Source organism: Condylura cristata, unplaced genomic scaffold, assembly GCF_000260355.1.
Source record: "Condylura cristata isolate star-nosed mole 26May11 unplaced genomic scaffold, ConCri1.0 scaffold00006, whole genome shotgun sequence".
In the NCBI taxonomy this organism is placed as follows: domain Eukaryota; kingdom Metazoa; phylum Chordata; class Mammalia; order Eulipotyphla; family Talpidae; genus Condylura; species Condylura cristata.
In genome coordinates this window covers 24787557-24803414 of record NW_004567107.1, presented here as the reverse complement: position 1 = coordinate 24803414, position 15858 = coordinate 24787557, and the positions used below count along the sequence as shown (strand labels likewise).

Sequence of the window (15858 nt, the reverse complement as noted above, 5' to 3'; positions counted from 1 at the left end):
TCCCCAGGGGACCCGAAGGTCTGCTCTCCAGACAAAGGGAGATGTAAGTGGCTGCTAAAATGGTTATTGTTTTTGACTTACTAATATTCCTTCTTGCTACTCTATTTTAAAGGAATAACTGGAAGGAACAAGGTGTTACATGGAAAGATATTTCATTTACAATATAAAAGTTCTAGAAAGAGTTGTAATGTTCACCAGTAAGGGGGCAAGCAAACATGGAAAGTCCTCTCAATGATGGTCATGAAAGTGGGAGAAACAAAGGTCAGAAGGTCAAGAGGGGAAGAAACCACAAATGCTTCCACAGCTATGCCCGAAAGCACGTCACTGTCGATGCATCGGACAGTGGAATGGGTGGAAAGACATTAGAAATAGTTTGCATTTAGTTAAATAAGTAAAGAAAACATTCACTGTGATTTGGCAGCGACATGGTGAGATTTCTAAAAACATCTGGCTTGACTTTTCTGCATTTTCTAGGCTTTCTGTGATGTGAATGGATTTCATCATCGTCATAAAATAAGGTAAGACTTTGGAAAGCGGAGGAAACCCAGAGGTCGCCAGGGTCTTCAGTGGCCAGAGGCCAGGTGTGTGGGTAGGGCCATCGGCTCCGGGCATGATTGTACCTTTGGCACAAACACCAGGCAGAGGGTGATGGTGCTACAGAAGATGATGACCAGCGCCACGATGCAGAACTGCACATTGGGCTGGTCCCGGGTCAGGAAGGAGACGGCGGCCCCGATGATGCACATAATCCCCACGTTGTAGACACTCATCCCGATGTACTTGCTGTCGTTGAGTGCAGGGATGCTGACGTTGCGGGTCTCCCAAGCTAAGAAACAACCGAACAGCTGAAACAGTGAACAGAAAGGGGAGATGGTGAATACCAAGGGGTGGCACATGTGCTCCGAGTTCTGAAAAACTGCCTGGCGGCGGGTTTCCTAGGAAGTGGGGGCTGGGGCAGAGGAAGCTGGGGGCTGTGCTATCTGCCAGGTCTTCTGATATCACCATCTGTCTCCACTCGTGGCACTGGATTGAGTCTGTGGGTACAGACTAGGGGTGTTACAGCTGTCTGGTTCTTCTGTGCTCCCACCAGTGGTTCACACACAGACATGATTGCAACCACCTCCCCTCATTCTGTAGGGGAGTTGGGGAGGGAAGGAGGGAGAGGAGAAGAGAGAGGAGGAAGGGGCTTGCCCAAAGACACCTTGCAATATGATGGCAAAAGTGAACTCTAGAAGTCAGTCCAGGCTTTTTTTTTTTTTTTTTAAAGATTTATTTATTTGTACATACAGAACTGGGGTACAGGCCAGAGGCTCAGGGGCGGTGAGAGACTTCACCAGAGACAGAGTGGGGAGCAGAACAGGCAGATTGAAGAAGTACACTGCTGAGGGGAGCAGCGGGCGGGTCAGGAGAGGTCTGCCTCGCCATGTGGATCTCCTCTGGGGCAGGCGGGGATCAAACTCATGCGGAAGTGGCTTTAGCTTCTCAGTGCTGTGCTTTAACCCGCTGCACCACCAGGGAGGGCCCCAGGCTTTTTTCTTTAAGGCAGAGAATGCTCCAGTGCTTGGGACTGCTATGACTTCCCAAGGCATAGAGCCACACTGAGTGGAGACTGTTTCCTAGCTGTCCTGGAAACTAGATGTGGTACATGAATAAGTTCTGGTGAAAGTGATGGGTATAAGTTCTGGGAACTGTCTTGAAAGTGGCACAACAGGTTAAAGCACAGCACTAAGAAGCTATAGCAGTCAGTGCAGCACGAGTTTGATCCCCGGCCAGAGAGGTGACCCACATGGCGCGGCAGACCTCTCCTGACCTGTCTGCTGCTCCCCTCAGCAGTGTCCTTCATCGATCTGCCTGTTCTGCTCCCCACTCTGTCTCTGGGGAATCCTCTCACCCCTGCACCTCTGACCTGCACCCCAGTTCTGTACACATAACTACATCTTTAAACAAAAAATACAAGGAAAGGGTATTTTCCTCCTTTCTAATGGATGGAGTGGCGTGTGATGGGTGGAGCTTACGTAGCCATTTTAGACCATGAAGTCATCCTATACTGCAATGCAGAAGTTGCATGATGAAAAGATGCAAGGAGCTGAGATGCTGGGAGCCCCCACACCGACCCCAGATTGCTACCTGAGAGGGCAATGGACCCTCTTTAATCATGATTAGTTTGTGTTGTCTATCACTTGTAGCTTTTTTGCTAACGAGTACATCTCTCAACAAGAATGAACAGGGTAGAGGCCAAACATGATTCGAAACAGGGTGTTGGTTTAGACCATGGGGAGCGGGCTAAGGAGAATAAATTTCATTGTCTAAAACTGCCAGTTTGTGGCAGTGTGTCACTGTGGCCACAGGAAACTCATGCTACCCATGGGTGGCTCAGGCTACTTAAAAGGGGGATCACGCTCCCTGTCATGGAGGGGGGAAGCAGGGAGTGAATGAACAAGGGCTGGGGATACTCTGGGGAGTGGGGAGGTGATGGAAATGGGTGGCACAGAGTGGGTCTAGAGGGCTATGCATAATCAGTTCAGTCAGACTCTGTGGTTCCAGAGCAGAAAGGGCCAACTGCCATAGGACAAACACTGGAAATAGTAAAGCACTCCTGCTATCAAATACAGCTTACATTGATGTGATGAGGTCAAAAGTGTTAGTTTCACTGGAAGAGCTACCGTCATCTCCAACCGATTTTGGGAGTAGGTGGGGAAGATAATGGATGGTCAAAGCATTACAGATAAATCTGGTTTAAAGAGTCAATATGATTCACTATAATCTAATTTCACAGTCTCAGGATCAAGGAAACGAGGCTGGAGGAGGGACGCTGGAGAGTTTAGCTTCAGTTTCCATTCACCCAGGCCTGGGGCAACTCCACGCATCTCAGCACGCTTCCCAGTCAGGTAGCTCGCTCCTTCCCAGGGTGTCCATGGCCTGGAGGCCTGCCTCCTGCTGACTCTGCCCATTGCTGGCGGTTCTGCCTCTGTCTGTGCCACCACAGAGTGGTGGACAGTTCTGGGACATGTCCCCTATCTCCAAGCCCAGGACCTCTGACCAGCTCTCAAGTTCCCATTTCCACTCTGGGAGCCTCCGGAGGGCACCTCTAGGGTCATTACCTCGGAGGGCCCTAAAGGTCCTCAGTCAGCCTCAATGGGAACCTCACAAGGGTCTCAACTAGTGGGGGACAATTTTTGTGAAGGATTCCCTTATACCTGAGCTTCTGCTGTGACCCCTTGGAGGACAAGGCACAATCACTAACTTTCTTCTAAAGCTGCAAATAAGGCTGCACTGGAGCAGCACAACACATCCTACCCGGGAGAGTGCTCCATACCAGCCTTCTGAGGGGAGGCTGCATTTTTTGTGGAAAAGTCTGAGGTGGTGCAGCAGCCAGCTTCCTCACTGGAGGGGTGTCGGTGGAGGCTTTGCACAAAATGTGGTTTGAAGATTCAAGGGTCACCCCAGTAAAGAGTGGGGGTGGGCTGCCCTTTCACAGATTCTTCCTAACTGAAGCTCCACAACAGTGTGAGGTGGGCTGCATGTGAAATCTTAGATTTGAATAAAGGGGTGGAGTGGAAAATCGAGTATTGGGTTTGTAGGTTGGAGGTTACCGGGTGGTCTTCGGTAAATTATTTAAATCTCTAAACCTCACTTTTCTCATCTGTAAAAAGGAGATTATTCCAGTCACCTCCACAGATTTAGAGAGGACCCAATGAGATGTGGAGTGTGAATAAATACACCCTGGATATTCATGGATTGCTCTTTGGAAGTAAGCGGCATAGAGGCTGTTGTGGGGCCATGGATCTGGGGGTTACTCTCCGGTTAAGAATTTCATGCCGAGTGACCTCAGGCAAATGGAGCCTCAGTGTCCTAAACGAGGATGCTTTTTATGCCTATCTCGTAGGGTGGTTGTGAGAAATGCGGTAACGCCTGGCAGATACCAGGCTCGGCTAAGAGTAATGCTTAGTCACAGGGGTGCTGTTTATTTTTATGTTGACGGAGGCCCCTGGGAGTGAGAGCCCTTACAGAACAGCCTCCCCCTCACTCGCCTCCTGCTTGCACCTACCATGAGAAGCCCCTTGTAAGCATAGACGATACCCAACCAGATGGTCATGTGGGTGTTCTCACAGTGCTCCAGGAGAGGCCGGATGGAGATGTCCCGTCCTGCTGGGTCCGGCTGTGAAAAGGAAAACGGAAACTTAGGGGTAGCACTGGGCTCCTTCCCAGCGTAGCAGCCAGGTCCAGTATGAGGGCCCTTTTCCCTCCCTCCATCAGTACCACTGCCTGGGAGACCTATTGCACCCCCACCCTGGGATTCAGGTCTCAACCAGCATTGACTGCCTTCTGCTTGTTGATTGTGAGTCAGCACTGCACCCCAGTCGCCTGTGTTCTTCATGCCTTTCCAGAAGTGCTAAATAAACCAGCACTCTTGAGAGAAGGAAGAGGGTCACTTCTGTGCCTCTAGTCCCTAGGACAAGACCTGGCCCAGAGCAGGCATCTGTAGTATGTGTTGAAAGGGTACAAGAGAGGAGACACAAAATAGGCCAGGAGGCCTATAACTGTTTCTGAGATGAATCTGGGAAGCTAGAAATGCAGTAACTACTGGCTAGGCCAAACATGGGATCTGCTAAGCCCTTTTAAAGAGATTCTCTTGTTGAAAGCCTGCATGGAAAGGACAGTGGTGGCAGCCATGTTATGTATAACATGACCCATCCTGGGCCAGAGCTGATTGGACAACGGGTGGGCACGTGATCCTAGGCAGCCAATCCAGAGGCAGGTCAGAGGTCTATAAGGTTTCCTAGGGCAGAGGAACCAACATACTTGGAGAGGAACCAAGTATGTTCTCTCCCAGCAAGTTGAAGTGGGCTCTCTCTCTGGGAGAGAATCTGCCAGAGAGCAGCAAAAGAAGAAAAGAGACTCCCAGGAAATTAAAAAAAATTTTTTTGAACCATGAGAGTAAGTTCCAGACATTTTTACCCTTTACCCCCTAAATATCTAGCATGTATTTCCTATGATGTCGAATAAAGAAATTGGCTTTCATAACCCCATCAGGAAATTTAACACTGACACAGTATATTATCTAAATATCACTTATGTTCAAATGTCACCAATAGGCCCAATAATGTCCTTTAAGGTCGTTGTGTTTTCTCCCCAAGCAAAATCCAATTTAGAGCTATGTACTTCATGACCATGTCATATCTTCAGTCCCAAATAAGTCCTCAGCCTATGTTGGTCTTTCAGGTCATTGCTAATTCTTCAGAAGCAGATTAATTGTTTTGATAGAATGTCCCTCAACTTGAGTTTGTCTGAAGCTGCTTGCAGACTAGATGCAGGTTAGGCATTCTTGGCAGGAATTCTATGGTGGTGATGGTATTCTTGGTGTTTTGCACCACAGAGGCTTGATGTTGCTGTGTCCCACTGATGATGTTAACTGTGATTATTTGATTTAGGTGATGCCTTCTAAGTCCCCCCACTTCAAAGGTACCATTTCTCTCTAGGACTTAATAAATAACCTGTGGGAGATACTTAGGGCCATGTGAGTATCCTGTTCCCCCCCAAACAGAAACCCATTGGGTTTGGCATCCATTGGTGATCTCTAACCAAGCCACATTACTTTGGTGGTTGCAAAATGGTGGCCTCAAACTCTCATTCTGTTTAAATATTGGCATCCTACTAGAAACAAGATCTTTCCTTTCCTCCCACTTGTTTAGGTATATTAGTTGGACTTATGGGTTCCTTTAGAACTTAGTGTCTTATAATCCATCCACCAACATTTCATGTTGCTGCTCAAACTCTTCCAGATTTGACCAGTGGAAAACCCCTTTATTCTGCCTCATATACTTTTCTAAGGGATCCCTATAATTTTTTGGAGCACCTTTTCTAAAATTTACTTCTTGGTACAAAATGTTCCAGGCTTTCCTTAGATTTTTGTTGTCCAAACCTGGAATTAGCCAGTTCTCTGAGGAATGCTGGATAATGGGATTTAGAAGTTAAGATCTGGGGACTACATGTACTCACTGTTTCTGGGGTATGGCTACTTTTAAGCCTACCTACCATCTTTTTTTTTTTTTTTAAGATTTATTTATTTATGCATACAGAACTGGAGTACAGGCCAGAGGTGCAGGAGTGGTGAGAGGATTTACCAGAGACAAGGCGGGAAGCAGAACGGGCAGATCAACAAAGTACACTGGTGAGGGGAGCAGTGGGCAGGTCAGGAGAGGTCTGCCTCACCATGTGCATCACCTCTAGGGTGGGGATCGAACTCATGCTGAAGTGGCTTTAGCTTCTCAGTGCTGTGCTTTAACCCACTGCACCACTAGGGAGGGCCCCCTCCCTACCATCTTTATCACCTTCCATCCACCCATCCATCCATCATCTATCTCCCTATCACCTATCTATAGATAGACATAGATACAACCCAACGCCACAGCATTCTCCCCTCTCCAACCCAAAATTACACCTTCTTTTTCCACAGTCAGAATCATGGTTTCTAAAAACATCAAAATATTCACTCATTTCCTCACGCCTATAATAGATGCAAGAGTTTCAGAATTGCTACAGCCATATACTACCAACAATGAACATACTAAGTAAGGCTGCGAATTTCTGACCTTTACACCAGTTCCCACAGAGAAAGCCTTACTAAAGAACCCTATTTAGGAGGTTGCGTTCTGCTGGAGCTGCCCTTTGGAGTCCCAGGTCACTGAGGGAAAGGGTCAGCACTCCCCAGGGGCAAAAGCGAGGAAGGGGCAGTCTGGTGGGACGGGGACGTGGAAGGCAAGGCAGCAGCCTAGGCCAGACGAGCTCCAGCATGGCTCTGTTATCCTACACTGACATGCAATCATTCCGACGGCAGCTCAGAACCTCGGCAGAGGACAGACTCCGTCCCACGCCATGTTCAGTGTGAGGAGGGCCATGTTCATGGGGAGCTGACAGCGGTTGTCTGGTTTTCAGACACTCAGGGACAAGGAGCCCCTTCTTCCCACACTTGGTCAATAGTGGCAAAGTTCTTGTATTGAAGCAGCATCTTTCCTCCACTCCCCATCTTTCCTTGGGGCTCCCAGGAGTAATTCCAAGTTCTCCCCTTGAGCTTGCACACCTTCCTCAGGAGGGGTGGTCTGCAGTGACACACATCTCCTCTCCCTCAAGTCGACTGTGCTCCCTTCACTGGTCAAGTTTCCCACTCACCTGCCTACCCAGGCTGGAGCTCAACACCCAGGGGTGCCCCCAGCCCCTGCTCTCGGCCTTAGCTCTCCTTGGCTTTCTAAATTATAGTTCTGCTGATGATTCACATGTCCTATTGATCGCCTACGACTCCATCAGGTAGTTTCCATTGAGCTCTGAGCTCTGTCTACCTCCCTGTGCAGCTGACATTTCAGTCTACCTTTTACCTTGTTAGTAGTCTCCTCCTCCTCCTCCTCCCTCCCCCCCCCCCATCCTGGTCTGCTCTGACCTCTTTGCACTCCAAAATCTTAATTCTTAAACCCGGACTATCAGCATCTCAACAAATTTAAACTCAGTCTTGGCTGCAGAGGAGAAAGGCAGCAAAAGACCAAGGGCCCATCCAGAGCTCAGAGAATCAGTGTTCTGGGGGTGGCGAGTGCCTCTCTCCTTAGTGCATGGGGTGCTGATGTGGAAATAAGCAAATCACCTCCTGGTCACTGTCCTCACCTCATACAGCCCCAGTCTGGCTCCATCAGGTAGTTTCCAGACTGAACAGAACAGACTGTCAGGAGTTGGGGGAGGACTGAGGCTCACATATGCATGAAGTTGGGGGAAATCTCAGAACCATTTTTAAGACTCATGTCTCTTCTTGTCTGATGGATCCTGATTGTGCTGGGAATTGGAGTTTAGAATGGTCTGAACAGTCACATGCATGGGGAGAGACCCTTTGCTCCTGAAGGTGGGGTGGGGGTGGGGTGGCCCCCCAGCACCTGAGCGTTTCCTTCACAGCATCATGCAGCAAAGTGCCACTAGAGGGCGCCAAAGACCCACGTGGAGGTCCTGCCCAGAGGCTACAGCTCACCACCTGCCGGGGTGGGTGGTCAAGTGTCACCAATATCCTGAGCTACTCTAGAAGGTATCCGCTGACCTTAAAGGAAGCCAGATTTCTAGATCCCATGGAGCATGGGTCTCGCTCCTATTCCAGTGCAAAAAGGGTCTTTTGGGGAAGGAAGGGCTGGAGGGTGCAGACTGAACTCAGCTACTGCACCCACCCTGCTCCCAGAGTAGGCCAGAGATTACAGGGTGCTGGCTACTACACTGCCTGGCTTCTCGCCTGTATAGGGCCAGAACCTGCTGTCCAAATAGCTGTGCATTACAGCATCTCCCCCTGACCTAGGAATGCTTCTCCTGTTCTGAGCAACTGGACTATAAAGAAATGCTTTTTGGCCCTCCCTGGTGGTGCAGCGGGTTAAAGCGCAGCACTGAGAAGCTTAAGCCACTTCCGCATGAGTTCGATCCCCGCCTGCCCTGGAGGAGACCCACATGGCGAGGCAGACCTCTCCTGACCCGCCTGCTGCTCCCCTCAGCAGTGTACTTCGTCAATCTGCCTGTTCTGCTCCCCACTCTGTCCCTGGTGAAGCCTCTCGCCGCCCCTGGGCCTCTGGCCTGTACCCCAGTTCTGTATGCACAAATAAATAAATCTTAAAAAAAAAAAGAAATGCTTTTCTCTCTTTATTGTTCTTCCTAACTTGTTTGCTTCCTGGGCAATTACCTAAGTCATCATTCAATCATCCATTCGTTCAATACAAGACTGTCAAGGCTGGTACTGCTGCACACTCCTGGGGCGTGCGGGATGCAGGCGTGACCAGGGCCAAGAAGCCCTGTGCTCGTGGGCCTTCCATTCTAGCGAGATCAGGACGGTTCCCTGAGAGATGGCCTCAGAGGGAGAGTGGGTTGATCTCACTTGAAAAAGGCACCTGAATGACACCAGGAGCTCCCTTGTCTGAGTGATAATGAGCCGGTTGCTAAACTGCCGGCCCCACCCGTCCCCTGTTCACGCTTCATAAGAATCCAGCAAGGCAGAGTAGTCATTTTATAGATGAGGACACTGAGGCACAGAAAGGTCAAATATCTTGGTCCAAATCTCCAGCTAGTAAACGCCAGAGCTGAGATTCAAACCCAGGGCTGCTGGCTGTAAGCCAGTGTTCGCTCCTCCCTCACCACGCGCTTTCCTTCATCTGCCTGCCTCTCACAAGCATCGCACCCAACTCCAAGGAGACAGTAGGTATAAACTGTCTCTATAAACTCTGAGGTGCTGCTCTCATGTGGGAGGAATGACTTAATTGCTAAACATTCAACAGAGGCCCCCTCAGGCCCGGGAATCCTGCCTCGGCGCTGTAGGCTGGATTCAGTTTCAGGCTGATAAGACGCTCTTCCTGCTTGTGGGTACTCAGCCGAGACCCCAGCTCTCTGTGTTGGCCGGGGCTGGGTGGACGCACGCCTGATGGGGTCCTGCTGCTGCTCAGCGCGAAGCATAGAGAAGCTGCCAGGGGAAAGTCCCAGGAAGTCTCATCTGCTCCGCAGGAAGCTAGCAGCTGGCCTGAGAGCCCATCTGCATAATGCAATTATTCACTGTGTAAGTTAGTGGCCCCTGCGAACACCTGCTCTGCCAGCCACACAAACTAATAGGCAGGGTGTCCAGGTGTGGGTGAGGGAAGCGCGGCCTGTGAGGTGGATTCAGTCTTGCTGTGTGACCTTGGGCAAGTCCCTGCTCCTTTCTAGACTTTCCCCAACTGCAGATGAAGCCAGGAGTTAATTCCAGCACAGGTACAGCCCGAAAGGTGGCGGGATGAGCGGACTTGTCCCACCTTTGCACAATGGACTCAACCTGCATTTCCATGTGCTCGGCGCTAGGTCCTGCAGGCCCACAGGATGCTTGCCTTCTTGGAGAGGGCACTCCATGGAGGGCACCGAGGTGCGAGCCTGCCCATGCAGCTCTGCATGGAGCAGAGGCCAGGGGTCCTTTGGGGGCTGTGGGGCACTTGGCCGGGTGTGAGCACAGCCCTCTTGGAGGGGAAATAATCCGTCTGGGAGGACATTCCTGAGTGGTGCCCTGCATCCTGACCAGTCACTGGAAACCTAGGAACTGAGCTTTCCTGGGCTGAGGGACGAGCAAGCGGGTGGGGGGAAGGAACCTGACATAGCTAAGACTTTGGCAGGTTTTGGGAACCTAAAGGGAGCCAGTGTAGCTGCAGGGTGGTGAGTGCTGCCCCTTGTTGGTAGCGTGCACACCAGCCACCCAGGGAGCTTGGGAAGGCGCAGAGCTGGTCAGGGGGTGCAGGTGGGGCCGAAGGCTCCCGTGGGTGCTGCTGCTGCAGGGGTAGCCTCTGGGCAGCAAGGCCTTAGAGATCTGCAGTGACGGGGTGACTCTGGGTCCCCTGCTGGCTGAGAATGCAAGTTTCCACTGCCACCCACGCAGCCCTGGCATGGAGTGACAGCTTCGCAGGAGACAGGACCTGACACAGCTTCTTGGTGCCTGTAGACCCTGGCTGGGGCCGTGACAGTGCAGCGCTGTGACTCCTGCATGCAGCTGCCCAGGGTGTTGCAACTGTGTGGGGATTCAAGTCTCGTGGGGCTGGTGGGGAGCCCGAGTGGTGGGCAAAGGGTGCCCTGTGCCTCAGCTCTGACCACAGGCTCTGGGAGCTCTCACGCGGGGCTGTCCTGGGCACACAGCCTCCCGAGCCCCAGCTGGCTAGTGCTGCTTTGCAGAGAGGGGTCATGTCCGCCTCCTGACCAGCTCCCAGAAGCGGGCATACAGAGCTTTCCCCCTGTGCTTTCCCCCTTTTTATTTTATAAAAGATTACTTGAATGAATTTATTGATGCGTACAAGAACTGGGGTACAGACCAGAAGTGCAGGGGTGGTAAGAGGATTCGCCAGAGTCAGAATGGGGAGCAGAACAGGCACATTGACTGAAATACACTGCTGAGGGGAGCAGTGGGGAGACAAGAGGGGTCTGCCGTGCCATGTGGGTCACCTCCGGGGCCGGGGATCAAGCTCATGTTGCAGTGGCTGCAGATAGCTTCATAGTGATGAGACTTACCAATTTTACCACGGGGAAGGCCCCCCCTCTCTCTTTTCTTAATTGAAAGAACTTTTTCAAACTTGATTTCTATACTAAATGATAAAATTGGTAGGTTTTTAATAACTAAAGGTGGGTAGATATGTGTATATAAATGCGAATTTGAGCATGTGCAAGAGGGGTCTGGCTTCCTGGGCTGCATTTAAAATCTTGATACGCTTTGCTTTTTCTTAGGAGACAGGAAGGCTACAGTCTCTCTTAGAGAAGATGTGTTTGTGGGGTGTCCCGTTGGGGAAGTCTGGGCAGGGAGGGGAGAGAACACTGGGTGCAGCTCCCAAGCCCATCACTGTCTGCTGTGTGGCTTCGAACACGTCTAAACCTTCCGGAGCCATGATCTCCTCATCTGCGTCCTCCCAGGCTTGGCCGGCGACGGAGGAATGCAGGGCCTGAAGCAGGCTGCAGGAACTGGCCTCTGGCTCCCTACGTGTAACCATCGATGTTATCTCCAGCTGCAGCCACAGAGCACCTGGCTGGGTGCGATGGGGGGAAACTTCCAGATCCCTCAGAGGCTGGACTGCTTATCTCTGCAGCAACAGTCCCAGACTCTGAGGTAGCAGAGCTAGACACTGTCATTTCAAGGGAAGAATTCCTTTTTAGAATATTTGATTATGAGTTTGGGTGAAGTTTAGGGCACTTCAATGGGGGCACTTTCCAGATTATTTTTGCCAGAGGGGTTTGGTTCTTTGTTGTGAGGGATTGTCCCCCAGATCTGCCACTGTGGCTCCCCATTTAAGCACTAAGAGGATTGTTCACTAGCTCAGTCTTCCTTTTTATAGAGGAGAAACCAAGGCCCAGGAGAGGACTCACAATGAGTGGGCAAGTGGGCGACTGGGCAGGGAGCCAGTCCCACGTCCTGCGCTCTGGACCTGCTGCCTGTTAGCACAACAGCCAAACTTGTGGGCTTCCCACCAGCCAACAAGGGTTGGCATTTGCCATTCATGGCACTGCCACATCAGCCCCCACCCAGAGGTGGGCTGAGGGTCTACTGGATGTCTCCAGCCTTCTGGATTGTACACCCCTGTTCAAGCACACCTCAGGAGGCTCCCAGAGCAGCAGGCACCGGGCCCAGGACTGCACACTCAATGCCCAGGGGCCACGGCCTCACAGAGACTTGCTTTATGGAGGGAGATGAGTGGGGAGTGGCTGGGACCTGCAGAAGCGGCTGGGGCGCAAGCTCAACTCTAGGGCCCTAGCGGGCCATCAGGACCCCTGCCAGACCCTGTTCAGAGAGGTGTCGGGGTCCACCGTGGCCCTCGCAGGGAGCTCTGTGCTTGGGAAGAGTCATAGCAGGAGGGGGCTGGTCTGAGAAGTGAGACGCTGACAGGTGTGACAGTAGCTTCTAGTGTTTCTAGCCCTTTGCCCACAGTCTGTTCATGCTTGGATCCCTCTGAATTGATCTTCAGGGCATACTTATGTTCCATGGAGGAAACTGAGGCTCAGCTCAGGTGGCTAGCAAGTCAGAGGCACCATCAGGACGGCCTTTTTATTTCTTCTTCTGTCCTCCCCTAGAACCTAGCTCTGCTCCCCTTCCTGCGGAGCTAGGCTTTCAAGGGGATCCCCCACTCTCCTAGGGCTGGAACAGCTCACAGGGATTCCCACTAAGCCCAAATCCAGGCAGTGCTTGATCGTGGGGGTCTCTCAAGAGGCACACTGTGTATGGCATTGCCCCCCCTGGATGTGGGAATGGGCTTTGGGGTCCGCACCCTGCAAGAGGATGGTGGCATCAAATACTTTTCAGTGGGCATGACCTTGTTGGGTAGTGACTGACACACCTTCCAGATGAGACCATGATACAGAGATTACAGGGACAGGTGGCCAGGGGTCAGCTGGGGAGTGGCCAGGTCTCCTCGGCTCTAGACAGAGAGAAACTGGGGGGTGTGGGGGGGGTTCAGGCAGTCTGTGGACAAGAGACTCGTTGTCCTTGACCTCCAGGGTATTTAAATTTTTTAGGCTTCACACCCAGTATTTAAAACTCAGTGACTTCACAAATACACCCAGCTGCCTGGCTTCTTTTTGGAAAATGCCCCTTGTAGCACTCACAAGCCTACCCTTTCCCACATCTGCCTGTCCAGCACGTCTCCAGCTCTTGTTCCATCACGAAGCAACTGCTTTTAAGAGCTTCTATTTCTAAGGACATTTTTGAAGGGAGTCTGGAAACTATTCTTTCCTAAGTTGGTAAAAGAACCCGGGAGTGAGAAGCTGGGAGTGAGAGCAGAGACGTGAGGGAGGTGAGCATCCAGGTGCTCTTGGTCTTGGGAACATTCTGCTGCTTAGCAGCTGGCTGCGCATCCCCGTCAGAGACCCACAGCTCTGGTGAAGATGCCAGTGCTGGGAAGGTGCATGTTGAGGGGCATGGGGTTCAGGGCCACCTCAGGTGCCAGGAGAGGTACCTGCTTGCTCCCTAGGGGAGGAGGGAGGGGAGGGCCGGCAGGGGAGAGGAGGGGAGAGAGGAGCTTGTGAGAACACATCCTTCCTCACAGACACCTGCTCCTTCTGGAAGTTCTCCGGTCATTCGGGAAATACTTGACGGGTGAGCAGGGAAGCTGGAGAAGCTGGCAAAGGGGCCTGGGGCCTGCCCAAGGGGAATGGGGTGCGTGTGGGCGAGAGAGGTGTCAGAACCGGGAACTGACGAGGAGCCTACCAGAAAGGCTGGGAAGGGGCTGAAATCTCTCACAGGTGCAGGATGTCCCCAGGGCTTCACCTTGGGGGAGAACAGGGCAATTCTTCCCAGATCTCAAGGTCGATGAGCCCTCAGTGACATGGGGATATGTAGAAGTATGAGGGAACTACTCACGTGGCCCCCTGTGTTTGGTAGAAGCTGCATTATTGAGTGGAAAGGTCTGCTGGCTAGCTTTTCTGCAAGCAAGCCCCCCAAAATCCTCTGCAGTCCCCTGCGAGCAAGCCAGCCCCGTCTGCAGTCCCCTGTAGTCCCTAAGTGCCCACACTTGGTACCTCCACACTTGGCTGTCTGGAGGCTGGCTTGCACCCGCCCTCAGCAGGACCAGGAAGCCCGGCAGCCTCATGCCCCAGCCTGGCAGTGCCAACAGCTGTGTTTCCCAGGGCGTGCATCAGAGAAACCTGGGCTGAACCTCGCTTGCTCTCGCCCTGCATGTTGGACCCCCGGGATTACCCCACGGGGCATCCGGGCTCCAGGCAGATGGGAGTGGCGGCCCCATGCTCAGGGCATGCTTGGGGGAGAAGAATGACAGGAGAGCGGAGAGAGAAACAAGGGGGTTGAAGAAGACTTGTGTCCCTCTGATGCTGACATGGTACAGTAAGATTCTGAGATGTTGTAAATTAAACCCTGAGAATAAATACAAACAAGAGCTTAATGAGGGAACAGCCGTTTGGTCTGTAGCCGAGCACTGACTGGAAAATGAGTGAGGGAAGCAAACAGCCTTAGCTCAACGGCGCTCCATCCATCACCCCGCTCTCCCCGAACCTCAGCCCTAAGCGCCTCCCTGGGCCCAGTTTCTCAAGCTGTTCGCCCCCTTCCTCTCACCCTTCTGTGGAGCTTTCTTTCTCCCTCCCCTGGTGGGGGTCGGGGGGCCATTACGGGGTGGGTGGGCTGCCGCTCTGCTCACATTCTGCCCCAGGCCGGCACCCTCAGGGTAACTGCCCGCCCCAGCTTAGGTCAAGGTCTGCGGTGCCAGCGTGTGTGGAGATCTCAGGTCCCTGTGCCCTGGCTGGCCGGGATCTCTTCTGGCTGGTCCTTCGACTGTCACCTGACCACGGGGCCGAGCTGGCCCGCTCACCACACCAGGCAGAAGAGGGATCTCGTCACCCTCTCTCAGGTTCTGCTGTTAACTCAGTGTGCACCCTGGCTGGTGGTTCACGGCGAATCCCTGCTGTCAAATCCAAGCTGCACATGGTGTAAACGGGGAGGTGACAGAACTAGGGTGTGAAGATGTGCTAAATCAGGAAGCTGCAGCACGCAGGAGCCCGGACAGAGCTCCTGCACTCTCCACCGCTGTCACGAGCTCCCCACGGTGGCTGTTAATGCCACAGCCACCCCAGGAGGGTATGGGGCAGTCGGCCTCAGTCCCATTCTGCACAGAGAACAGTGAGCCCAGGAGCAAGCAGTGACTCACCCCAGGTCACACAGCTGGAAATCCCAAGGATCAGCCCCTTGAGTCCAGGACGGCTGACTCCTAGCTCAGGGTCCTTTCTGCTGTCCACGCTCTCCCCTGACATTCTGGCTCATTCTGGGAGTCCCAGCTACCTGGACAAACTTGAATGTGACCTCTCCGGGTCCCCTCAGATGGTATCTGCTGCCCTTGGCAGCAGGCAACATGCCGTGTCCTGGTGTCACGGACAACCTCTGGCCTTGCCTCTGGGGAGGGCTCTGGCCCCAGGTCTGTCCTGTGACCACTCTACACCCAGGACTCCAGTGAGAAACGCTGGCTCACCTGTCTGAGGCTTGTTCTGAGCAAAAGGAGGGTTAAGACAGAGACTACAGGGCCTCGACACTGCCACCCTCGTGCATCCAGATGAGGTGAGAACAATGGATCCGTTTTGTTTGCTGGCTGCCATTGAGGCGGCAAGAATGTTGGGAGCCCCCAAAGTGCAATGCTGCAAAGATTGTTCCCAAGGAGGATGCTGTAATTGGTCCTCCGGCTGCTGCTAGTCACGTGCGGGAATCCCAGGGCAGTGAGCGGCCCGGAGAGTGCACAGCCCTCATTCCTGTACACACACACGGGCACACACACAGACACACACACACAGACATAGACACACACACACACGGGCACACACACAGACACACACACACAGACATAGACACACACACAC

General features: G+C 52.5%; 1 protein-coding gene across 1 annotated transcript in view; it reads right to left on the bottom strand.

The window, feature by feature from the left end:
• Nucleotides 1-15858, bottom strand: part of GABBR2 (gamma-aminobutyric acid (GABA) B receptor, 2) — a 328099-nt gene that overhangs the window by 13820 nt on the left and 298421 nt on the right. Inside the window, exons 14-15 of the mRNA XM_004677485.1 lie at nucleotides 4049-4159; nucleotides 621-845 (exon numbers count right to left, since the gene is read on the bottom strand). Of these exons, the coding sequence (XP_004677542.1) occupies nucleotides 621-845; nucleotides 4049-4159 (336 nt within the window). The remainder of the gene's footprint in view (nucleotides 1-620; nucleotides 846-4048; nucleotides 4160-15858) is intronic.